This window comes from Neltuma alba, unplaced genomic scaffold, assembly GCF_004799145.2.
Source record: "Neltuma alba isolate B1F8T4 unplaced genomic scaffold, ASM479914v2 tig00011318_pilon, whole genome shotgun sequence".
Taxonomy (NCBI): Eukaryota; Viridiplantae; Streptophyta; class Magnoliopsida; order Fabales; family Fabaceae; genus Neltuma; species Neltuma alba.
In genome coordinates, this window is record NW_021636025.1 from 755623 (window position 1) to 780699 (window position 25077).

The 25077-nt window shown below is 36.5% G+C and overlaps 3 protein-coding genes across 5 annotated transcripts; 2 read left to right on the top strand and 1 right to left on the bottom strand.

Moving 5' to 3' along the window:
- The first annotated feature begins 4706 nt into the window (after positions 1-4706).
- Positions 4707-9206, top strand: LOC114711792 (uncharacterized). 3 transcript variants are annotated; one of them, XM_028896220.1, is made up of 10 exons: positions 4707-4787; positions 5595-5716; positions 6044-6894; positions 6975-7181; positions 7269-7807; positions 7900-7981; positions 8071-8157; positions 8227-8493; positions 8573-8676; positions 8771-9206. In XM_028896220.1, exons 2-10 carry the CDS (start codon positions 5677-5679, stop codon positions 8976-8978), a joined length of 2385 nt encoding a protein of 794 aa, XP_028752053.1. In that variant the 5' UTR covers positions 4707-4787; positions 5595-5676; the 3' UTR covers positions 8979-9206. The 3 variants fall into 3 exon arrangements, with proteins under 3 accessions (XP_028752053.1, XP_028752054.1, XP_028752055.1); XM_028896221.1 differs by lacking the exon at positions 4707-4787 and having other exon boundaries at positions 5279-5716; positions 7017-7181; XM_028896222.1 differs by lacking the exons at positions 4707-4787; positions 8771-9206 and having other exon boundaries at positions 5279-5716; positions 8575-8654.
- A 2415-nt stretch (positions 9207-11621) lies between these two features.
- LOC114711776 (uncharacterized) lies at positions 11622-13998 on the bottom strand. Its single transcript, XM_028896203.1, has 2 exons — positions 13637-13998; positions 11622-13548 (listed from the first exon to the last, which is right to left on the bottom strand). The coding sequence occupies exons 1-2, from the start codon at positions 13996-13998 to the stop codon at positions 11622-11624; spliced, it is 2289 nt and encodes a 762-aa protein (XP_028752036.1).
- Positions 13999-14848: 850 nt separating this feature from the next.
- Positions 14849-17669, top strand: LOC114711793 (putative pentatricopeptide repeat-containing protein At3g25060, mitochondrial). Its single transcript, XM_028896224.1, has 2 exons — positions 14849-15074; positions 15780-17669. The coding sequence occupies exon 2, from the start codon at positions 15804-15806 to the stop codon at positions 17616-17618; it is 1815 nt and encodes a 604-aa protein (XP_028752057.1). The 5' UTR covers positions 14849-15074; positions 15780-15803; the 3' UTR covers positions 17619-17669.
- The last annotated feature ends 7408 nt before the right edge of the window (positions 17670-25077 follow it).

The following is a 25077-nucleotide window of genomic DNA, read 5'->3' on the forward strand; positions in this document are numbered from 1 at the left end:
GCTGAGAACATGTTTACTCATTTTTATATATACTAATATGAACTAGTCCATTTTTCAATCATAATATGTTAGCCTTCCTTGTTCTTGAAACATAAAATGCAAACTACAATGATAGAGATATTTAATATGAAACTTTCCATCTTGCGTGATTAGGATGTGCCACATAAGCATCATGCATTAGATAAACTAATGGCAATTAGATAAAATAACGTCAATATCAGATGGGTATTAGAATTTTATAGGATAAAATGTATATTATATTCAAGGGAAAGGGTGATCTTTATTATGAAAAGAGATGTGCTTGTAAAATTGTGAATTTGTTATCGTTATTCAGGCTATATTATGAGTATTTCTTTACTTTGTTGTTATAATTTTGCTACTTACTATTGATATTTATATTATGTTAGTAATTCACTTTATAATTTGTTAGATGGAATTGGATTTATGAAGCAATTTAGTCTTGCGTCGATAGTTGAATTTGCGTCAAACAGCTATAACACTACTTACAAATGTCTTTATATACTTTTATATTCAAAGGTTTCATAAAAGAAAAATAAGTTACAGTATGAGTTCAGAAAGAGAAAGGGTGCGAGAGGAAATAATGAGTCAATTAAGTAGTAGTAAAAAAAGTCATAGTGTCATTCGGATGACTCCTGAAACTTTCCTATCATTATGCTTTGTTGGAAAGAGAGGGGGATTACATCCCACAAGATGGGCATCTATGAAAGAACAGGTAATAAAAACTCTTTACATACTAGCACATAAAGCAACAAATTATATGGTAAATTTCTTCTTTCAATAATCTGGTGAGACAGTTAGTCGTCATCTCTATAATGTGTTGAAAGCCATCATTAAAGGAGGAGATAAATTTATTTTACAATCTGATGGGACAACCATCCCTCCTGAAATCCATGACAATGATAGGTTCTACCATTTTTCTAAGGATTATGTTGGTGCTATAGATGGAACATATATATGTGTGAAAGTATTTGCTATAGCTGCACCTCAATATCGTGGTAGAAAGAATTCCCAACTCAAAATATATTAGTAGCTTGTTCATTCAATTTAAAATTTACTTATGTACTCACTAGATAGGAAGGCACTGTATCTGATTCTAGGATTATGAAAAATGTATTGACACGAGAAGATACACAATTCCTGAGGGGTAAATACTACCTTGTGGATGCTAGCTTCATATTGACTAGTGGACTCATTACACCTTATAGAGGTGTCCGTTATCATTTGAAAGAGCATTTAGAAAGAAATCCGTCCCAAAATTATAAAGAATTGTTCAATTTGTGACATGTATCATTATGTAATACAGTTGAAAGAGCTTTTGGTGTTTTGAAAAAAAGATTTGAGATTTTAGCCAATTAACCCAATTATGGGAGGCTGAAGATCAAGTTTGGGAGCAACTCATTGAGGTTAGTTATCTTTATATTCATTCTTTTTTTGTTCTTTATTTATTGGAAATGTCTGCAGCCTTTCTCCTCTGCCTACACCCACATATATGATATTGCATGAGTTTCACCTCATAATCTATTGGAATTTCTAGCCTTTCTTCTATGCCTAAGCCCACATATTATATGATTATATCATTGTTTTATCAATGATCAAAACATTGATTTGTAGGACATATTTTGGGAAGATGAAACTGTATCATCTCATCATGAATTTCCACTCTCATATATCCTTGAAATTTATCCATTATTAATTGATTTTATTTATAATATGTCTTGGTCAGTCCAAGCCCAAAATGGCAAATTAGAGATATGTTCTTTTCCCCAACTATGATAAGATGGTTATCATATATGGAAATGATAGAGCATAAGGGGAGGGAACTCGCACTATTGGTGAGATGCAAAAGAGAGGGCACTCAGTCAATGAAGAAGACTTCACTGATACAACCAATAACATTGGTAATCTTCCTACTGATGTTGATATCAATCTAGAGCATTTTGATACTTTTGACAATAGTGTCAATCAACATAACTCACCTGGAGTAGCTAAGTAGGAACTTTAAAAAGAAGCAAAAAGTGAGTTCCAACAAAGAAGAAGACTCTGGCATAATGGAGATTAAGTCAGCTATAATTGAAGTTGCAAAAACAATTAGAGATGGAAATCAAGCAATTAGAGAGCAAACTCAAGCAGTAAGAGAAACCTATCGAAAGCTGCTACAATTATTAGGGGATGAAATATGGAGCACGATTAAAAACTGTGACTTCTCATCAATCAATGTTATTAAGATCTTTAGTGTTCTGATGCGTGATGTTGACCAACTCATGACATTTGTTGAATGTCCTCGTGATGCACTTAGGGATTTCCTAATGGAGTTGATGAAGAATGTCTTTGGGTCTAATTAGTTTACTATAACTATTACTGGTATATATGATGACTTTTGATGATTATTGTGGTTTGCTAACCATAACATTTTTAGGTTTGTACACCCTTTTGATAACATGTTATGGTTTATGCTTATGATGATGTAACACCTTTTTGATAACCTTTTATGGTTTATATTAATGATGAAGATGTAACACTTTTTTTGTATATGTTTATGAAAGTCTTATCTGTACAAATCCATGTGAGATTTGCCTATGAGATCATTGTAAGTTTATTCTTAAATTTGCGATTTCGTTTTTTAATTATATTTCTAAGTTACTATATGTAAAGGATGATTTTGTTATTTTTATCTCCTGACTTTTAATGAGATATTTGAAAATGATTTTTTTTTATAAAAAAAGCACGAAAATTTCGATGTCATCATTAGCCAAAAAAAAATCATTTTGATAATATTGAAATTCTAAATACCTTCTATTAGAAAAAAATTGATTCTTTAGAGACTAGAAGATAGTGTAGTAAGCGGCAATGATCTGGGGATCTCAATGGACCCAATTACATCATTTGAGTGTTTGAAGTCTCACATTTTAGAAATTTATAATCAAACTTATCATGAACATGTTGTCATATTAAATGTGACATTGTCAGCATTGTATTTCTTTAAAAGACATATCTAAAATCAAACTAATAAAATCATAATAAAATTAATGAGATATTAGCATGTCAAAAATATTTAAGATCCTTTTTTATAACAATAATTAATTAAAGATCCTTTAATTAATTGAAATGTATATAAAATTGTTTTATCACATATAAGTGATGTAAGAGGTTTTTGAGACTATAAATAATAAATTTAACAATTATGTTAAAATAAAATAATCTATATAAAAATAAAATAAGGACAAAGTTGTCCATATAAAAATATTTTTCCTCCCCTCCCCTCTTGAATCAAACAATGTAACATTAAATCCCTTCCCTCCTCTCTTATTCTTTTCCCTCCATTAAAATCCCTCCCCTTCAATTCTTTCCAGTAAACCAAACACTTCCTTAGGTGGGACTTAATTGTAATTTTTTCAAATTTTTAACAAAAAAGAGGGCTCATTTTTTCTCTCCTCCCCCGGCCTCTCTTCCAACCAAATAGGCCCTTAGGGTGTGTTTGGCTCAATAGAGAAGATGCAAGGGGAGAAATTTTAATGGACAGAAAGGAGATGAAAGGAATAGTAGGGATTTTGATATTACCTTGTTTGAATTAGTACGAGGGGAGGAATTTTAGTGTTACTTTGTTTGGTTTAGGAAGGGAGGGGAGGCAAAATGTTTTTGTATGGACAACTTTACCCTTATATTATTTAAGTTGATTTTTACAAATTTTATAGAGTAATTAATAAAATATAATTATAAATAACATTTAATATATGAGATCAACTTTATATAATTAGCAAAATTAAATAAATATAATGATAATACATAATTAATGGCTATTATATGCCCAATAACTATAATTGTATTTATATCTAAAATCTGATCTAATGAAGTAAATATGTTTAATTTGAGTACGTTTTTTCCAACTTTCATTTTTCTTCGTGTTGTTGGTACGAGTAGTCAAATAACTTTTTCATAGATGACATAGATGATTTATTTGTATGTTTTTGTTCCGAATGCTTGATTTGCATTTGGAAATTAAAATATATTTGATAGCAACTTTTTTTTAATATTTGATAGCATATAAATAAGGAAAGAGAGGCATGATTGAATTAACAAATATATCAAATCACATGCAATTCGGTGGTGAAAGATAACATGAGATTATTAGAAAATAATATAAACATATTAATCAATATAAACCAAAATATTACTTCTTTTTTTTTCAAATTCTTCTAATACTAGAGGAGAGGCTTACGAGGAGAGGAGAGGGAAAATGTTAACAAAATTTTTCTCCCCTCTTAAAATTTTTAGGGAAAATGACAAGAAAATGACTGTTGAATTCTAAAATGACAAAATGGGCATGTAAATTACTGAAATGACAAAATGGGCATGGGGTATCAATCTGGAATTTGAATAATTCGCCAAAAAGACTGAAATGCCCTTAATTTTTTCGGGAATCAGAGGGCGGGATATTGTGCAACGGAACTGGAGTTTGGTTGGCGGTTCTCCACTCGGCGAAACTGCATAGACCATAGGGTTCTCCGAACTCTGACATTGCACTCGGCGAAACTGCATATGGTTGTCGCAAGTCTCACATTGCCATGGTTGAGGAACTGTGAACGAGGAATGTGAATAGCGTCCGGCTTCTTCGTCTTTTCCGTGGGTCGTAGTGAGAAGCAATAAACCAGTGAGAAGCTTCAATCTTCAGAAGGGAGAGGAGGGTGGCTAGAGAGAGAGATTTCGAGGGAGAGCACCTGTAAGGTCGTCACCGGTTGAGGAAGAAGTCGATATTCGTTCGGACCCCGGTAAGCCACCCAAATGTCTCCGTCTTGTGCTTGTCTGATTGGAGTGTTTTAATTTGGGGAAAACGGTGAATGTTGGTTGTAAAGGGGGAAGCAATGGTAAAGGCTTAAAATGGAATGTAAAGGTAGATTAGATTAAAAGTCGGTGCTTCTGTGTGTGACGGAATTACAGAAGTTGCTTGCTTGCTCTGATTCATATAACTCGGTCCATGTTTGACGAGATATCTCTCTGATTGTTGTTGTCTGATTGCTGTGTTGCTGTAATGTTGGAAGGCATAATATACGTGTGTGTTTATGATTGCTACACTACTTTTTAGATGCCCATAAATTGAGACCACTGTCGCACATGAGCCAGGATGCTTCCTGTTTCCGCCCCCTTGTTTGGTCTGTTCATGTAATGGGCATTGCACATTTTTAGCATTGTGTATGGGACTAAAATGAGTTCAACTGTATCCCCATATTGGTTATGCAAATTTAACATTGTAAAATAAATTGAAAAGGGTGACTTTTCGTGGGTAGAACTCTGTTTTGAAGATATAGCTACCTAATGGGCATAACCTCAGTCATTTAGCGGTGCAATTTACCTGGGGATGAACATGCATATTCATTTCAGTATGTACCAAGTGAGAATAACCTTTGTGGCCTTCTTATGTATTGGTATAATTTACTTGGTCATCTGTGGCACTGTGTAGTAGTAATTTCCATAATATAAGTTACTTGAAGATACAAATTTTGTAACATTTCATCGAGAAAGAATCACTTTTAATGCATATTCATTTATTTTTGAATCTGTTGGTCTGAGGATTGAAGAGGTAGAGATTAATCTGCTGGTTTGAGGATTGAAGAGGTAGAGGTCGCTGAAGTGCTGAGAAGCATCAATCGCATTGCTGTCATGGAGGAGGTTGGCGAAGTAACTGTGACTGCGACAAACGGTAATATGCAGTTGTAATAGGAATTAAGTGGTTGAGTTATATAGGTTTGGTAAGTTAGATTGTTTTTAGTTTGTTGTTAAAGTGTATTATGTCATTAGTCTCTATTTTTGCTCTGTTCTGTGAAGTGAGAAAGAAGCAATAACATTCATTACGTGATCAGCAAATTTAGTTATATGAGTAGTAAATAGTCGAGGTTCATTTTGTGGCTAAATAACAACACCTATAATGTGAATGACTACACTGGAAATGGTAATGACAACTTTTTTGAAATGCAAAGAAAGTTGAGCTGTTCAACTGACCAGATTTAGTGATTTATGCTTGTTGTAGAAGGAGGGCCAAGTGAAGAAGTGAAGAATGGCTACATGTTGTTTAGACGAGAATTTCTTAAGGGTGGGGAGAAGTTTAAGAATATGTCTGAACAAGCGAAAAAGGCATCAAAGGCATGGAAGCAGTTGACACCAGAGGAGCAGAAGAAATACAGTGATAGGGTGAAGCAATCAAGAAAGGAAGGGATGAAGAAGAAGAGGAAGAAAAAAGTGGCTTTTAGCACTCGTTGCTCGGTTCGGCAATTTAAGTCATTAGTGGACTTCATAAAAGATGATGAAGATTTGAAAGTGAGGGTACAAAATTTAGGCTTTGGCCATTTACTTGACATTGGATGTGAGAGACTCCCTCGTGACCTCATAGTATGTGTTCTCCGAGCATATGATCCGCCTACCCATCAATTTCTAATAAGAGGGATAATAAAGGAAATAGAAGCAAATGATGTTGCAAACTTGTTGGGTGTACCCCACACAGGGGAGAAGGTAAAAATGGACGTATGTGATGATGATGAGACATACCAGAGGTTGAAGGAGGAATTTGGTAAAGTCCCTTATACGAAGATACTCAATGACATTAAATCTGGGCAGAAGAAAGATGAGTTTGAGTTCCTGTTTATGCTGTACACACTTGGGAGTTTTTTAACTCCTACTTCACAAACAACTGTGAGTGACAAGCTAATAAGAGTCATGTGCTGTACCATGAAGGGATTTCACCAATTTGATTGGGCCACGTACATTGTGAAGCACTTGTGGAAAGAGATGGGAGATTATGTGAAAGTGTACACAAAAGCAAAGAAAGACGAAGATGAAGATGAAGGAAGCTGCAATGTGGGAGGATGCATCTACCTCCTGTTGGTATGTATTTCTGACTTATGCTTCTAAGTTATTGTTTTCTTTATTTGTGGAATTGGCAAGTTAATGATTTACTATTGTAGTTATATTTTGCTGAGCACTTCCCACTATCCAAAACTGTTGAGAGAGGGTCCCTAAATGCCATTCAATTCTGGACTGATGAGAGGATAAGGAAGCTGGAAAAGAAGGAGAGGGAAAGCAAGAGGGGTTTACTGTATAAGGGCAAGGGAAGTATGGATAGAAGTGGGAAGGATGAAGGAAAACGCAGAAGTGTGGCTCATTTACACCCGGTATGTGCTTTCATTACTAATTTTCATTCTCATTAGCAAATAATCTCATGAAAAAAGTGTTTACTCATTTTAAATTGTTTGCTGCAGGAGTTACAGAAGTTGCACGGACGATTGATGGCTCAGATCGAATTAAGCACTATGAGGCTTATAAGTGCAATGGAAGATGAGCTAGATAAGGTGCAGATAAGGATAGAGGAAAATAATGTGACCACAGATGATGAGGACCCTATTGACGTCCCAGATGATGATAAGGGAGATGATGATGCATTTGGCGATGAAGACTCCCATGATCATGATGGACATGAGTCTGATGACGAAGGTGATGATAGAGATGAGTTCCACGGGGGAGATGGTCAGGGAGACGATGATGCAACTGGCTCAGATAGGGGTGATGACATTGGTGTTGCAGCAGAAGGTGCAGACAAAGAAATTATGGAGTCTCCCCTGCCCTTGTCCCCCATGGACAAGGGATGTCAACTCCGGAGATCGCAAAGGGAGATGAAATCCGCTATCAATTCTCCATGGATTTTGACAAAGCCAACTAAGAGGCGAAAGAGGCCCATGGATGACAAGGACCGGTTTTATGACATAGTTTCCCGTATGTGTTCAAGCAAGGAGGGTGACATGTATGTACATATCCACTACCCACGTAATCATATTCATTACAATTTTGTGGTAATTGACTATATGCATAATGATATTGACAACATATTTTTAGGCCTTTGGTGAAAATCTCTGATGAAGATATCACTCGGGATCAGCTAAGGACACTTGGCGGAATTGAGAAAATAGGTAACCGGGTAAGTAGAATATTTGTGATGAGGTCATTTAATTGTTTAGTAGATGCTGCATTTTGGGTTCATCAAAACAATAATCTCTTTGCGTACAGCTGATGTCAACTGTGTGCAAGACTCTAATGGCTGATATGGAGAAGGAAGGGCAGGTGAAGCGGCACATTTTTTATGCTGATTTTATGGTAAGCTTGCTGAGATGTTAGTTTTTTGTCGATTGATATTGATAAATGACTAAAATGTTCATGTTTCAGGCAATAATGGCAGCTAACCCAAAGCTGTGGGATGCTACAAAACGGAAGAAACAATTTTTACCTGAAAATGTAGGCTACAACATAGGAGAATGTGATTTGATCTTTGGACCCACACTTGTTGGCGCTCACTGGTTCTGTGTTGTGCTTGAGCCTAGCACAATGAATTTCTATGTGCTGGACTCAATGAAGCCAAATTTAGAGGGTAAGAAGAAGAGCAAGAAGAAGGGTGTAATTATTGATGACATGACGACCGTCGTCACTGAATGTGTAAGGATAATGCAACTCATCTTCTATGATTGACATTTCATTTACCTTTTATTTACAATTGCGTAATGATATTGTGCAGAGGAATAGATTTTATGACATTATTGAGATAGTTAAGCCTAATGCCACTGGGAAGAAGAAAATGAGTGATATCATTTGGGCTCCTGTTCCGCAACAAAACAATCTGTGAGTGGTTTATGTTGTTGATATTATTACGTCTCAAAGTAGCCCAATGTGTTATTTTCATTCTTTTACATCGTTGGTATGTTTTGATGTGCAGGCGAGACTGCGGTGTTCATGTATTAATATGGTTGAGTAAATGGAAGCCCGGTGAGATACTTCACTATACGGATGAACAAGTGGCTGAATTCCGACGAAACCTCATGTGGTGGCTAGTGAATCATGAGCTTAATTCAAGACGTGATGAAGCATTAAGCTTGCTTTCATCAACCCAAGCCACCACACTGACCAAAAGACGCCATCTGTGATAGGAGGAGACATTATGTAGATTAGGCATATAGTATTTGTAAAAGGAGTGTTAGTTTGAAGTCTTAATATTTGAAGTCTTATGTAGTTTGAAGTCTAAGTGGCTGCCAGTTGTTGGCCTAATTGCAATCCTTTTTGGGATAATTTGAGTAAAAGAGTTATGAAATTTACAACATGCCATGTGACTTCCGTGATGATAATCACAAGTTGATTATTTGTGCCCCAAATTACATCCACTTGGACCCAGGTTAACTACACAAGTAATAGGATTAACAACTTTCGGATTGAGAATTGCAACCTCTGTAATGATAGTTACGACATCGCTGTTGCCATTTGCATCTGAAGTCTTTCAAGCCCAAATCACTTTTTTTGAATCCATTTTCGCTAGAATGACAACATTGGTAATGAAAATTACAACTTTTTTAATGATTGTTACCACCTCGCTATTCCTTTTTGCAACTGCATTTTCGTCCCCACGTATAAATTGTCAGAATTTCACAACCTGGGTAATGAAAATCACAACATTGTTAAGGGAAATTGCAACTATAGTAATGACATTTACCACTATGGTTTCCCCATTTGCATCCCCATGTTTAGGAAATTGTCCCATTTCCGGTTCCTTTAAGTCAATCCCACGCATCAAATTGTTCAGGAAATTTTACTACCCCCGTAATGATAATGACAACATGGGTAATGTTAATTGCAACTTCAGTGACGACATTTACCAGTCTACTTTTCCCATTTGCGGTTCCCTTAACTGACACCCATGCATCAAATTCTTCAGGAAATTGTACTACCCCCGTAATGATAATGACAACATGGGTAATGTTAATTGCAACTTGAGTAACGACATTTACCGGTCTGCTTTTCCCATTTGCGGTTCCCTTAACTGACACCCACGCATCAAATTCTTCAGGAAATTGTACTACCCCCGTAATGATAATGACAACATGGGTAATGTTAATTGCAACTTGAGTAACGACATTTACCGGTCTGCTTTTCCCATTTGCGGTTCCCTTAACTGACACCCACGCATCAAATTCTTCAGGAAATTGTACTACCCCCGTAATGATAATGACAACATGGGTAATGTTAATTGCAACTTGAGTAACGACATTTACCGGTCTGCTTTTCCCATTTGCGGTTCCCTTAACTGAGACCCACGCATCAAATTCTTCAGGAAATTGTACTACCCCCGTAATGATAATGACAACATTGGAAATGTTAATTGCAACTTCCGTTATGACATTTACCAGTTGCTTTTCCCATTTCCGGTTCCTTTAAGTCAAACCACGCATCAAATTGTTCAGGAAATTTTACTACCCCCGTAATGATAATGACAACATGGGTAATGTTAATTGCAACTTGAGTAACGACATTTACCACTCTGCTTTTCCCATTTGCGGTTCCCTTAACTGAGACCCACGCATCAAATTGTTCAGGAAATTGTACTACCCCCGTAATGATAATGACAACATGGGTAATGTTAATTGCAACTTGAGTAACGACATTTACCGGTCTGCTTTTCCCATTTGCGGTTCCCTTAACTGAGACCCACGCATCAAATTCTTCAGGAAATTGTACTACCCCCGTAATGATAATGACAACATTGGAAATGTTAATTGCAACTTCCGTTATGACATTTACCAGTTTGCTTTTCCCATTTCCAGTTCCTTTAAGTCAAACTCACGCATCAAATTGTTCAGGAAATTTTACTACCCCCGTAATGATAATGACAACATGGGTAATTTTAATTGCAACTTGAGTAATGACATTTACCACTCTGCTTTCCCCATTTGCGGTTCCCTTAACTGAAACCCACGCATCAAATTGTTCAGGAAATTGTACTACCCCCGTAATGATAATGACAACATGGGTAATGTTAATTGCAACTTGAGTAATGACATTTACCGGTCTGCTTTTCCCATTTGCGGTTCCCTTAACTGAGACCCACGCATCAAATTCTTCAGGAAATTGTACTACCCCCGTAATGATAATGACAACATTGGAAATGTTAATTGCAACTTCCGTTATGACATTTACCAGTCTACTTTTCCCATTTCCGGTTCCTTTAAGTCAAACTCACGCATCATAGGATGTCTGCATTAACATTTAGACTTTACTACATGTGTAATTGAATTTACCACTGAAGTGACAATATTTACCAAAAACCAGTAGGCCCATCACAGAAGGTACATAACTTATATTCAAATGACAAGTTAACAGTAAGATTAACCCACTACCTAATGTTTCGTCCCCATTCACATTACAAAACATATCCTACCCAGTGAATATCATTTACAAAAAGGATAGCCTACCCATCATACGATTTTTACATTAACATTCAGACTTTACTATATCTGTAATGGAATTGACCACTGACGTAATGATATTTACTAAAAACCAGTAGGCCCATGACAGAAGCTACATAACTGATATCCAAATGACAAGTTAACATTAGGATTAACCTACCGCCTAATGTTTTCTTGTCATTCAGATTACAGAACATCTCCTACCCAGTTAACATCATTAACAAAAAAGATAGCCTACCTATCAACCCTTCTCCCAAAAAAATTAAAAAGGGTTCAAGAGTCATTCCTTTCCTATAACAAAAAAATTACCCCTGTTGGTATTGACATGAAACCTTAAGTTGGGTTTGGATTCTTGCATGTTCTTCTTGTGTGGCCAACTTGCTGGCATGCACTACAATGGTAGACCTTCTTGTTTTGAAACTGCGACTCTTGCCTATTTATCCTAGGCCTTCCAGGTGGTCGACTAGTCAAAGGTGGTGCCAAAAACACTTGACTTGCTATATCTTGCAGCCGATAGTTATTAGGATTTGGCATGTCGATTGTCACCACTGGAGTCATCGTCCTACCATAAATCTTTTGTTGGGACGTAATCTTGTAGCATTCTTCAACAAAATCATACACATTGCAATTCAAGGCCTTGATAGCTGCACATGCATGTGGGCATGGGATGCCTGACATTTGCCAAGCTGCACAACTACATTCACCTTTTCCAAGATCAACATTAATGGCTCCTTTTGCTGTATGGACACACACCCTACCCCTTCCGTAAGGAACACTTAACATCTGTGCAGATCTCGCCACATTTTCCATCAATGTTGCATTTGTATTTGGGCCTACACCATTCTTCCATTTGCTCATTGCCATGCTTGCTGCATACATCTTCTTGGCTACTTTTTCACGATGCTCATGTATAAGTTGGGCAACATTATATCTTCTCTCCTTCAGCATCCACGCATTGAATGACTCTGCAAGGTTTGTTGTTATGTTGTCCCATCGTTTAAAAGGGAACTTGCTTAAGGCCCACTTGTGAATATCACCATGATTGACAAGCCATTCAAATAATTGGGAATTGAAGTGTCTCATGTTATCCATTGCTTGATCAAACTCTGTGTCAAGCCTTGCATATGCAATGGCATCTAGGAAATGCAGTCCATCCTCCCTTGTGTTGCCACTTGTCTTCCTTCTTCCTCTATTTAACTTGATCATTTGTGTACTGAAATTCTCCTTAACATGTCTGTAACAGTACGCATGTCGCTCACCTCCGAATATTGCTTGCACAGCACCTATAATTGCATTGTGTCGGTCTGAAATGATTGTTAATTGCATTGACCCAATTATCTCCTTGATCATATGTAAGAACCATGTCCAATCCTCAAGCGTCTCTCCCTTCACAATCGCAATGGCAAAAGGTAATAATTCGTTGTCCGCATCATAAGCCGACGCTGAAAGTAGTGTCCCCTTATACGGTCCACTTAAATGACTTCCATCAATATACAGTACATGTCTAGCACCAGCAATAAAACCCTCTATACAACACCCATAGGCTATGAATACACGCTCAAATCTGTTGTTCCTTGCAGCCACCCATTTTGCCACTGTTTTGTCATCGGTTTCCTTCAACCGGTCACATATCCATGGAATAAGCATGTAAGAATGATCAGGTCTGCCATGTATGTCCTCCAACGCTTTTTCCTTGGCCCTGTATGCTTGCTTATATGTCAACTTCACACCATAATCTCTTTCCAACCTCTTTTTTATATCATTTGGACGCATGTCTATATGATCCCTAACCTCTTCAATTATAATTGATGATGTCAAGCTAGCTGATCTACCATGTGTCACATGAAGATTGTCTTGGGCATTATGAACATGCTCATTTTTGAATGTCGTTACACGTAAAAATGCTGGAGTACTCTTTACAGCTGCTCTTGCACTGATCCTCCATGGACAACCTTCAACATTGCATTTGACATACATATGGGCATTAGAATTCTTCACATATTTATACTCAAATTTGTTTGCAATGCTGAATTTGTGTAGTTTCTTCTTGAAATCATCCGCATCTGGAAAAGTCTGCCTCAATCCTAACAATACTGTTTTCCATTTCAGGGAATTCATTCCTGGCAAAGGAGTTGGTGCACTCTCTACTGCATATGGCAGGCTAAGAACATTTTCAGCTGCTATGTAATTCACACATTCGACAGCATCCTCAATCATTGGCTCATCATTTTGCTGTGACAGTCCTGACAATTTTGACATGCTGCATGTATAATTACAACATTTGTTATGATATTAACAACAACATTATCGCAAGTAACAACTTCCATAATCCGAAACTTGTGACTTACCTGTTTCGATCAGCCACTTCTTCCTCCGTATTCTCATTACCTTTAGCTGCTACGTATACATGTGCATTACTATCATTATACTCAAATAGGTTGTCAACTTCATCATCATCAATAAGATCTATTAATATCCTATCATTCAAGCCCAATGTGTATTTAATGTCGCAACCATTACTATCTACACCAAACCATTCTCCTATCATAACCCTCAAATCTTCAAGCCTTATACCCTCCTTGATCACTCTTACCCTGACAGTTCCACCATAGTACTTAACTTCACCATCACCATTTTCTGCAAACTTCCCACCCACATGAAAGTAACAAGCAAGACGCTTTGAAGATGTTGACCCAATGTTAGATGTCATCAAAGCTACCTAACCTGCACCACAGAAGCATAAATCAATATTTTAGTTCCCCAATAATCAATTTCATTTATCAGGATTTCGAAACTTTTCTTGCGATTTCACAAAAAATGCAACACCCAAAATACGTCCGCGCACACTTGCTACATTGACAACTTAAATATGGGATTTCACAATTCCAATAATGAATTTGACAACACTGACCACCTCATGCTTACTGTTAGCCCTCAATCTTCATGCCCACGTTATCAGTTCCCACCATTTTTTCATTTCCGATGTATCACTCTCTCATCCTGGTCAGATTCTTCATTTAAACCATCTACACTCATAAACCCATCCCCATTAGACCATGTACCAGTAAACCGACTTGAAAACCCAAACCCATCATTAAGCTCCACTTTCTTACGTAATACCCACGTTCAACCCCTCTCTCACTACAAACCAGGTTGCCCACAAAGCAATTCCACCGTAATGAATCAGATTTGTACAATGGTGAGAGTTGGAGGAGTAGATAACAACATTTTAGGAGAAATTTTCCTTACCTTTTCCGTCTTCTCAGCGTTCGACTCTGCTCCACCTCCGTTTTCAGCTTCTCATCTCTCCCTCATGTTACGTGTCATGCCTTTGTCTTCATGAGTTCAGACTGATTCAGGGGCATTTCAGTCTTTTTGGCGAATTATTCAAATTCCAGATTGATACCCCATGCCCATTTTGTCATTTCAGTAATTTACATGCCCATTTTGTCATTTTAGAATTCAACAGTCATTTTCTTGTCATTTTTCCAAATTTTTATCTCACCAAATGAAAAAAAATGATTAAAGCCCTCCCCTCCGCCCTCCCCTCCAAATCCTTAGTACCAAACGTACTCTAAGGCCTAGCCTCCTCTCTGCGGCTGACAATCGACTTGAGCAGCTTCACAAGCGACCACCACCAGCGTGAAGCAGTGCTGCTCCATCTCCGCATCTCCCCTCTCCCCCTCGTCGGCGTCGACCAGTTCAGCGACCAGTACCCTTGCCGTGAGTCTGTGACGCTGTCCTCTGTCCAGCGGCGACCACCGACCAGTACCCTCTCCCCTCGCCGTGCGTTGATTGTTACTTTTCTTTGTGTTAGATCTATATATACATTTCAGTCAAAAAAAGAAAAAAGATCTATATATACATATGTGTGTGTGTTCTGATGTTAGCTTAACCAGTACCCTTCTGCATCCGCGCGCGCGCGCGCTCATGTTTTCTGATGTTAGATTAACCAGTATCCCTTTTGTATTTGTTTGCTCCTCTTGCTTTAACAATCAATTGCATGATTCTTCTTTTTTTTCCTCAAACTTCCCAAAGCTTTAACGGAAGTAACCCCGGTTTCATCATTACTCTAGTTTGCAAGAGAGAATTGCCAATTTTTCTGTCAGGAATATGGGAAATTTTAAACATATATTGCTTCGAATCATTATATTACAAAAATTGAAGTTTCTTGTTACAGTTGGGTTTGATAAAGAGTTTAATATCATTTCATTTAAATTGATGAACTTGATGGGTGATTGGTTTGATTATTTGTTAATTATGAGGTCGTGAGATCATTATTTTGGAGTGAATTTTTTTATGAGAAGCTAGTGATCAGGAGGGGGGGGGACTCCGTGAGTATTAAGTCTCACCATTTTTCCCTTTATATAATATGTCGATACATGATGATTGTAAGAAATTTATAGCAAGTCATTACGCATTAAGCTCTTACACTTCATTTATTCTGAATGTCTATCATGAACTTTGTTCTTGAAAGAAATTGTAACACAGGTTGCTATCATTTTAAGCTTCGACATGCGATTGCTGCATCCATGGACTAATCACTTCAAACTTCTTCTCTTGGCATGTCAAGAAAAGGCTTCAATTGCTAAGCTTCATGCTTTGATAATCTTGGCTGGTACTTTCACCCAAAATAACATTGGTGGGCAGCTCATAGCATCTTATGTACGTATTGGTGATATCACATCAGCCCGCCAAGTGTTCAACCAAATGTCTCAACGAGGCATTAATGCATGGAATGCTATGATTGTTTCATATTCTCGTGAAGGATACCAAGATGAAGTTCTAAATCTCTACCATAGGATGATTTTGGAAGGAGTCAAACCTGACAGTTCCATTTTTACAGTGGCGTTGAAGGCATGTACTAGGTTGCTCGATTTGAAAATAGGGAAGGAGATTTGGAGTGAAGCTGTGGATTGTGGGTATGGAAATGATGTCTTTGTTGAGTGTTCCGCATTGAATATGTATGCAAAGTGTGGGAAGATGGATGAAGCAATGGAACTGTTCAAGAAAATGCCAAGGAAGGATTTAGTTTGCTGGACGACTATGATATCTGGTTTTGCTCAGTGTGGAAGAGCAATGGAAGCTCTTGATGTTTACAGAAAAATGCAAAATGAGGGGATGGATGGAGATGGGGTTGTCATGCTGGGGTTGGTTCAAGCTATTGCAAATTTGGGTGACTCTAGATTGGGTCTCTCAGTTCATGGGTATTTAATTCGGCAAGACATACCAATGGATGTTGTAATCCAAACCAGTCTTGTAGATATGTATGCTAAAACAGGACATCTAGGACTTGCTTTTCAAGTATTCTCAATGATGCCTAACAAAAATATCATATCTTGGGCTGCTTTGATATCAGGCTTAGCTCAAAATGGTTTTGCGGGAAACACACTTGAATTGTTAGTAGAGATGCAAGGTCTAGGCTTTAAACCTGACTCTGTTTGTCTTGTAAGTGCACTTCTTGCTTGTTCACAATTTGGTTGTCTCAAGTTGGGAAAATCCATCCATGGATACATTATAAAGAGACTAGATTTTGAGCGAGTCTCTGGAACTGCAGTTATTGATATGTATTCTAAATGTGGATCACATTCTTCTGCAAGTGCCCTTTTTGATCAGATAAGATTTAAGGATGTGGTTTCTTGGAATGCGATGATTTCCACATATGGAATCCATGGGAATGGGAAGGAAGCTCTATCACTGTTCCAAAAGATGATAGAATTAAACACAGAACCAAATCATGCAACTTTTACTGCTCTTTTTTCAGCTTTAAGCCACTCAGGCCTTGTGCAAGAAGGTCGGTACTGGTTTGATCTCATGATCAATAAATTCAAGATAACTGCAGATGAGAAGCATTATGCTTGCATGATTGATCTCCTTGCTCGTGCAGGCCAAGTTGAAGAGGCTCTAAAACTAATAGATTCCATGAAAATTGAACCTGCGGTTGCTGTATGGGTTGCCCTACTTGGTGGTTGCTACAAGTATGACAAATTTTTTATTGGAGAGAAGGTGGCAAAGAAGGTTCTTGAGTTGAATCCAGATGATCCTGGAATATACACTTTGGTCTCTAATTTCTTTGCCAAGGCGCGTAAATGGGATGAAGTGGCTGAAGTGAAGAAGATCATGAATATGTCTGGAGTGAAAAAGGTCCCTGGATATAGTGTGGTTGAGGTGAATGGAAAGCAAGATGCTTTTCTCATGGAAGATAGGAGCCACCATCTTTATAAAGATATTGTTTGTATGTTGGATAATTTAGATCTTGAAATGAGAGTGGCAGGTTATGTCACATTTGACGAATTTTTGCTGTTCGATCTGCAAAGAGGATACAAATGAGAAAGCTTACAGTAAATAATACAGTTTGCTCTCATGAGGTTTGGTACAAAATATGCTTCTCGCAAAATGCTTTGAAGTTTTTAATTCAATTAGAAAATTCCTCTCATCATTCTTGCAGTATTTTTAATTTTAATTTAAAAAGTAATCACAGAAGTTAAATAAGATTATGATTTTTGATTATGTAATACTTTTTCAGTACTAAATATAAAACTCATTTTATAGTGTAATATACTACTCTTCCGGTTCTTAATATAAGACCTAATTTTTGAGTTGATTTTGATTCTAAATATAAGATTCATTTCTCATATTTATCAATCTTTTTTAAATTACCCCTATGAATATTTCTTCAATCATAATCATGTAAAAGAAGGAGATGTGGTATTAAGAAAGATGATTATGGTGTTTTAGGACAAATGTGTCACTTTTCTTATGATTAACTAATTTACCTAATTTCTTTAATCTAATCAAATTAATTAAATGAGTCTTATATTAAGGACCGGAGGAGTAATATTTAATATTTCAAGCATCATATTTTGGACTCATTGATTTAGACCTGAGATTTCATATTAAAAAATGACAATTTTAAAATAACATTGTGATAATATCATCGTGATTAAAATGATATTTCAACGACTCATTCATATCATAAAGATTTATGAAAGATTAAGAATGATTTGTTGTAGTATTCACTTTTACTGCTTAGTTTCATAAGACAAAAAAAATCCAAAAAGCTTTAATAACCAGTTATTACCTTTGGTCCTTAATATAAAAACTTATTTGACTTTTATTTTAGTATTAAATATAAAATTTCAATTCTTTTTATTTCTCATGTTTATTCATTTTTTCCTAAAGTAATTCTTATAATAATAATAGTTCTAACCTGTATACTTGATTAGTAATGATATTTTAAGAAAGACAATATTTCTTTATTATAAATAACTAACTTAACTAGTTTTTTTAATCTACTCAATTTAGTCAATTAGCTCTTATATTAAGGACCGAAGGTAGTATTAAGAAATTACTAAACCTATGTTAATTTCAGTTAATTTAAAAAAAAAAAACGAAGATAGAAGAACACTTCAATCGTTTTTCCCCCCCTTCACATGCAACATGCTTGTCAAGATATTAGTTTTCTTGATATAAATATTTACTACTTTTGTTAGTTGACTAATTTGAGTAGTAAATTAGTTAAATTAGCTATTTATAATGAATAAATATTGTTTTCCCTAAGATACCCTTACCAATCATGTGTATTACCTAGAATTACTATTTAATGAAACATTTAACATGTACACCCAATACAAGGATGACCTTGAGAATAAATAGATAAATATGATAGACAAAATGAATTGGGTCTCATATTTAAAAATAAATTAAATATCAAACAAGCTCCTATATTAAGTATTAGAATAATAAAAAAAGGAGAAAAAAGTGACTAGAGAGAATATGCCCTTCTATATAATTTTAGTCGATTCATATCTAATTTTAAAATGATTTTGGAGTTTTCTTTTAAACTAAGTAGTACCAATGAATACTTTGCTTTTCCTAACCCAGCACATCGTCGCTTTCTCTGGCAACATCTTCAAGACCTTCATGGTAGGGTGGGGGAAAGGTGGTGTATTGGAGGGGATTTTAATGTAGCTTTGAGGAATGAAGAGACAGTTTCGATTGCCCGAAATAAGATAAGACCAAATCATGAGTTTGGGAAATGGGTCTGTGATGGTGGTTTGGTGGAGCTTTCTTTTTAGGGCCCTTCCTTTACTTGGGAGTGTGGGGGGTCAAAAAGTAGATTAGATCATGTCCTTGCTAGCTCCAGATGGTGTACTAATTTTCCGTAGGCATCGGTACTACACCTGTCGAAGTTTAAATTAGATCACTATTCTTTGTTGCTTCGTTTAAATGATTGTCTGGAAGGAGGGAAGGTGGACAGACCATTTCGTTTCTTCGTGCCATGGGTAACTCATGAAGGTTTCACCGAGGTTTTGAGAAATGCATGGCGACGTTTGCGTAGCTGGGATGAGAATGTAGCTCAGTTTCGGGATGATGTAGTAAACTAGAATATGCAGGTTTTTGGGAATATTTAATAGACTTAAGGCGATTTTGCTAAAGAAGTTGGAAAGGTTGAATCGGATTTCTTCGGAAAGCACGTATCATAAAAGAAGACATACGGAATTATGGGATGAGTTGGATGGGGAAGTTGTTATGATCAGGAGATTCTTAAAGAAGCGGGTATGTAATTTTTCCAGAATCTTTATAATATTGATAAGGTGTGTAGCCAAAATGTTATTTTCGGTAACACTTTCCCAAAAGGTGGAACAAGGGGTATTACAAACTATGGGGACGGATGTGGTTGTAGACGAAGTAAAGCAAGCGATTTTTAGTATGGGTACTTTGAAGGCACCAGGTCCTGATGGTTTAAATCCTTTGTTTTATCAGAGTCAATGGAATACTGTGGGCAGTGATATGGTGGGATTGGTTTATAAATTCTTTCGTAATCTAGAAGAGATTAGCCGGATGAATGGCAAAAATATTGTTTTAATTCCCAATATAGAGGTTCTTGAGAATTTTCGTGACTTTTGACCTATAAGCTTGTGTAATGTTATTTATAAGGTGGTGATGAAAATCCTAGCAAATTGCTTGAAACAAGTTATACCAATAATGGTGTCTCCAAATCAGTGTAGTTTTGTCCCTGGTAGACAAAACTGTGATAATATTACCCTAGCACATGAAATTATTCATGCTATACGAAGTAGTAGGAAGAGGAAGGGGTTCATGGTGCTGAAAATTGATCTTGAGAAAGCCTATAACTGTGTTTGTTGGGATTTTGTCACAAATTGGCTAAAAGAGTTACGACTCCCAACCTCCTTCATAGATATGGTTCATCATTGTTTGTGCTCGGCTGATATGCAGGTGATTTGGAATGGGTCTAAGGGTGCTGTTTTCAACCCTTTGCGTGGCTTAAGGCAAAGGGATCCCCTTTCCCCATATTTGTTTGTTCTGGTTATGGAGAAACTTGCACATCTAATCCAACATGAGGTGAAGACGGGTGATTGGCTTCCTTTCTAATTAAAGAAGAATGGCATAGGGGTTTCACACCTTTTCTTTGCTGATGATTTACTTCTTTTTGCGAAAGCTAATATGGAGCAGGCAGGTCTTATTAAGGCGCGTTTGGATGATTTCTGTTTGGCATCAAGAGAAAAGGTTAACAATACTAAGTCTTGTATTTTTTTCTTGGACAATATTCATCATGTTAGAAGACAAGAAATTAGCTCATTTTTGGGGTCTACCCAAATGTCTGATCTAGAAAAATACTTAGGCACACCTCTATACCATAAAAAAGTGTCTAAGCGTACGTACCAGTTTGTGTTGGATAAGATGGACAGCCACCTTGCTTTATGGAAAACAAATATGGTATCCATTACTACTCATCATACGTTGGTCTCGTCTACAGTCACTATTATTCCTTCTTATATTATGCAATCTACGCCTTTACCAGTGTATATTTGCGACGAGATAGATAAAAGGTGTAGGAACTTTTTATGGGGTAGTCATGGGTCTTCAAGAAGGGTGCCTTTAGTAGCTTAGGATGATGTGTGTAGACAAAAGGAAGATGGAGGTCTTGGACTCCGACAAGCTCAAAAACAAAACTTGGCCTACATGATGAAGCTTGGGTGGGGCTGAGTTAAACGTAGAGATGACCTGCGGGTGAGATTCATTTGTGTGAAGTATAATTGTGGTAGTGACGTCCTACCTAAGATTGTTGTGGGGAAGAAGGGCTCTTGTGCTTAGGGTGGTATTAAGAATGTGTGGGAAATGACTTGTAGGGGATTAGGCTGGAGATTGGGTAATGGTCAGCAAATTCATTTCTAGGAGGATTGTTGGCTTCCCCACCATGGGCCTCTTTTAAAGTATGCTACATACAATATTGATGAAACAGCTTGTTAGGACTGTGTGGCAAATTTCGTTTCTGTGTCAAGAGGTTGGGATGGGCGAAGTTAGAAGGTATTTTGCCAAGTGCATTTCTACAAGCCATTGCCTGAGTTTCCCTGCATTCTAGAAGTATGGACAATGATATGCCCATATGGGTTGCTGTGCATGATGGTTTGTTTTCACTAAGATCAGCCTATTGGCTTCTAAGGGATCACTCATATACATCTAATCAGGGAATGTGGTGTAAGGTTTGGAAATTATGAGTGCCATAATGCTGTAGGATCTTCATATGGATTTGTCTATAGGGTTGTTTATTGACTAACAGTGTTCGCTATGCTAGGAAGTCACAAGACAATCCTCACTGCAGTATATGTGGAGCAAATACCTTGTTTTAGAGCTTGATCTTGCATGGGATCACTTAGTCTTTCTCTCCCCTTCTTCTTTCTCTCTCTAGAATTCATTTTGCAAGAGTTTTCCTATGGTTTTCATAAGCTTAGGATGAAATGAGGGGAGGGGAGGGGTATTTATAGAGTTTAAGAACAAATTCTAGCAATTGATCTTGAAAATATGTGGCTTAATCTTAACCGTCCATTTTTCTTCTTTGTCTTGTGATGACAAGTGTCCCTATGACATTATGCTTACATCATCTTAGTAACATTATAGTTACATAATCAAGTCACATGTCTTTAATCCAACCATACAAGTATTTTTCATCCAACTATATACTTATCTTTCATCTAATCATACACTTGTTTCTTCCATTTCCCTTCATCATTTTTGCATCAAGACAAGGAGAAAGTTAATATAAAATTCGTTCAAAATACAACCCTTAGGCATTTTTCCACCTATCTTGCCATTTTACACCGTATATGGTACTTTTTGGGGTCCTGACTATTCTGAGACTATTGCAACATGTTTTGGGTCCATTGTCTTACCTCAAATAAGTCTATGTGGCATTATATAACATGCTTAAAGAGGAAGTGATGCTCTTTCCTTGTTCTTCTATTAAAATAATCAATAATATTTATTTTGGAGTAAATTTGACCGAATTCTTTCTACTAGTCCACAACTTTGAGAATCTGTCTCTGGGTACGAATACTATTTATTCATCACGAGGAATTTTCCTAATTTTCCTTAGGTTAAAAATCAACTTCTAAACAGTTGACTTTGACTTTCCTCAGATAATGTGTAGATAGACTTTAAACTCTATTAAAGCCAACTTCTTCACTTTCTGGAGACGAAATTATTTTTAAAACCTGTGATAATTCCTCAAGTATTTCCCTCCTATTTTTGTCTAACTATCTGAGGCATCCCTATACTTTAAATAATTCATTTTCAATAATATTCAAAATTAGTCAAAACCCTAGGAATTCCACAAATTCCTTCCAGGGGTATTTTCGTCATTTTTAGCCTTATATGGGCCTCTGAACTTTATTCCTTTTTTTTTTTTGAAGTATTCAGCCCAATCACTACACTTTTTCGACCTAAAACTTTACAAAATTATGATTTTGCCCTTAGTTTGGTTTACCCTAAAATTCACCTCATTGGGGCTTCCAATATAACCATTGCCTTACATTCATTTCTATTTCTTATTCTTGGGCCTTGAAACGTTACTAGAGTCTTTAACTTTCTCTTTTCTTAGTCTCAGCAAACTTTTCATTTACGATTTAATCCTTAGGAATCCCTCTGTCTCTCCAGGGAATCTCCGGAACTTTTGCCAAAAAAGGTTTGGTAGTCTATCCATTTTAGGCTAATTTTAGTACTTCTAGGTCCAAAATTCAGGATGTGATAGAATAATATTATATTTTTGTGAAAACAGCATGAAGGACACATTCAAACGTTATCGATAACTTACATTATAGAAAAGGTTATCGATAATTGAGGCAAGATTTTGAAATCTATTTTGAACAACTTAATCCAAAAGGTTATCAAAAATCACGTTTATCGAAGAGCTTTCAGAAAAATCTCTTAAAAAGAAGTTAGGCAGAAATCATGAGAGACAGAAGAAGTGACTTTTATCAATTAGATATTCGATAAATATAGTTATCAATGCAATTATCGATAAATGAATTTATCAATAAGGTTATCGATAATTTTCACTACCAAACATATAACTTATAAAGCATACAGAGTTTCATCAATAAATTTATCTAAAAACATAAGTGAATCAATAGAACTTTAAAAGAGCAATGCTTACTCAATTTTCGATCAAATTACCTGGAACTATAGAGTTCGATAAACACATCGATAAGCCAATGCGCATTAACAATTTGAAATACAAAGAAACTTACCCATTTATCTAAGAAGTGATTGAAAACCTCATTTGTCGATAAGGTCATCGATAAATGCTTAACAATAAAGGTAAATACAGAGACAGTTAACAACTTACTTTGTCATCATCAAAACCTTAAGTCCAACATTCTTCCCCTTTTTGATGACGAGAAAACATATAGTGCAGAATAAACTTAAAGGGAACAAATAAGATTAGCAGAGTGAATAAAATCAGCATAAATGAGATCAACAGAATATAAAGAACATAATATCTATAAGATAAAATTGTTTGATTAAACAGGAGAGTAAATAGCAATTAAACAAATAGTTCAGACAACAGCAAAAACTCATAACATAAACAAAAAAAAATCTAATCGACATCCACATCATCCAGAGGACTCTTCTCCCTTTTGTTGTCATCATCAGAAACTGATGGGGTGGAGACTAATGATAAAGTGGATACAGTAAAAGGAATGGAAAGAGGAGGAACTTGAGTGACTTGAGAAGAGCATGAGAGATAGGTGGAGGAGGTAAAGCAGAAATGATAGCAGGAGGGTTTGTGACAGCAGGTGAGGATGAGTGGAGGCACACACAGTAGGTATAAGAGTTAGAGGAGGAACTGAAGAAGGTCCAGGTTCTGGTGTTGATGTGGAAGGGTGAGAGAACAGTTCATCAAAGGAAAAAGTGGTTCCAGGAGCAGAGAAGTTAGCTGCATGTGAAGTGACTAGGCTCTTGATATCTTGAAGCTGCTTTTCCAAAGCATTGAACCTCTGAGTGACTCCTTGTTCCAGCACTGTCATTGCTTGTCTATGAAGAGATAATACAGTGTAGAACCCTTCAAACTTCTGATCTAACACTTCCCCAAGTTCCTTGGCAGTAGTATACAGTCTAGCTTTAAAATACCTGAAGCTCAGCTTGAAACATGCTCTGAATAGATGCTCCAAGAAATAAGGGGCAGAGGCTTGAGTTGGGTTTGCAGAGGATTGAGCTTCATGTGACCCTTGGATGCACTATAGCAAGTTGCTTTCCTTTCTATTTTTAGTTTTCTTTTATGGTTGTTAGAAAGGAAGAGGAACCTTCATCTTGTTGAGCTAATTTATGCCAAAGCCAGGGATTTTCTCCTTTTTGTCTCCTAACTCTAAATGATTGATGTTGTGTAGTTGGAGAAAGTAGAAGACCAACTGAGGATAAGGAACTGGAGTTGCTTTAGACTTGAACAACGTGAAATTCCTTATTTCACTATAGATCATAGCTCTAA

What these genes read in the sequence shown, in the direction of transcription:
- LOC114711792 (XM_028896220.1), top strand. Translation starts at nt 5,677, where the DNA reads ATGGAGGAGGTTGGCGAAGTAACTGTGACTGCGACAAACG. An exon ending in GTGTGGCTCATTTACACCCG is followed by an intron (nt 7,182 to 7,268) that starts GTATGTGCTTTC and finishes TGTTTGCTGCAG; the next exon opens with GAGTTACAGAAGTTGCACGG. An exon ending in CGACCGTCGTCACTGAATGT is followed by an intron (nt 8,494 to 8,572) that starts GTAAGGATAATG and finishes GATATTGTGCAG; the next exon opens with AGGAATAGATTTTATGACAT.
- LOC114711776 (XM_028896203.1), bottom strand. Translation starts at nt 13,998, where the DNA reads ATGACATCTAACATTGGGTCAACATCTTCAAAGCGTCTTGCTTGTTAC. An exon ending in GAAGTGGCTGATCGAAACAG is followed by an intron (nt 13,549 to 13,636) that starts GTAAGTCACAAG and finishes TTATACATGCAG; the next exon opens with CATGTCAAAATTGTCAGGAC.
- LOC114711793 (XM_028896224.1), top strand. Translation starts at nt 15,804, where the DNA reads ATGCGATTGCTGCATCCATGGACTAATCACTTCAAACTTCTTCTCTTG.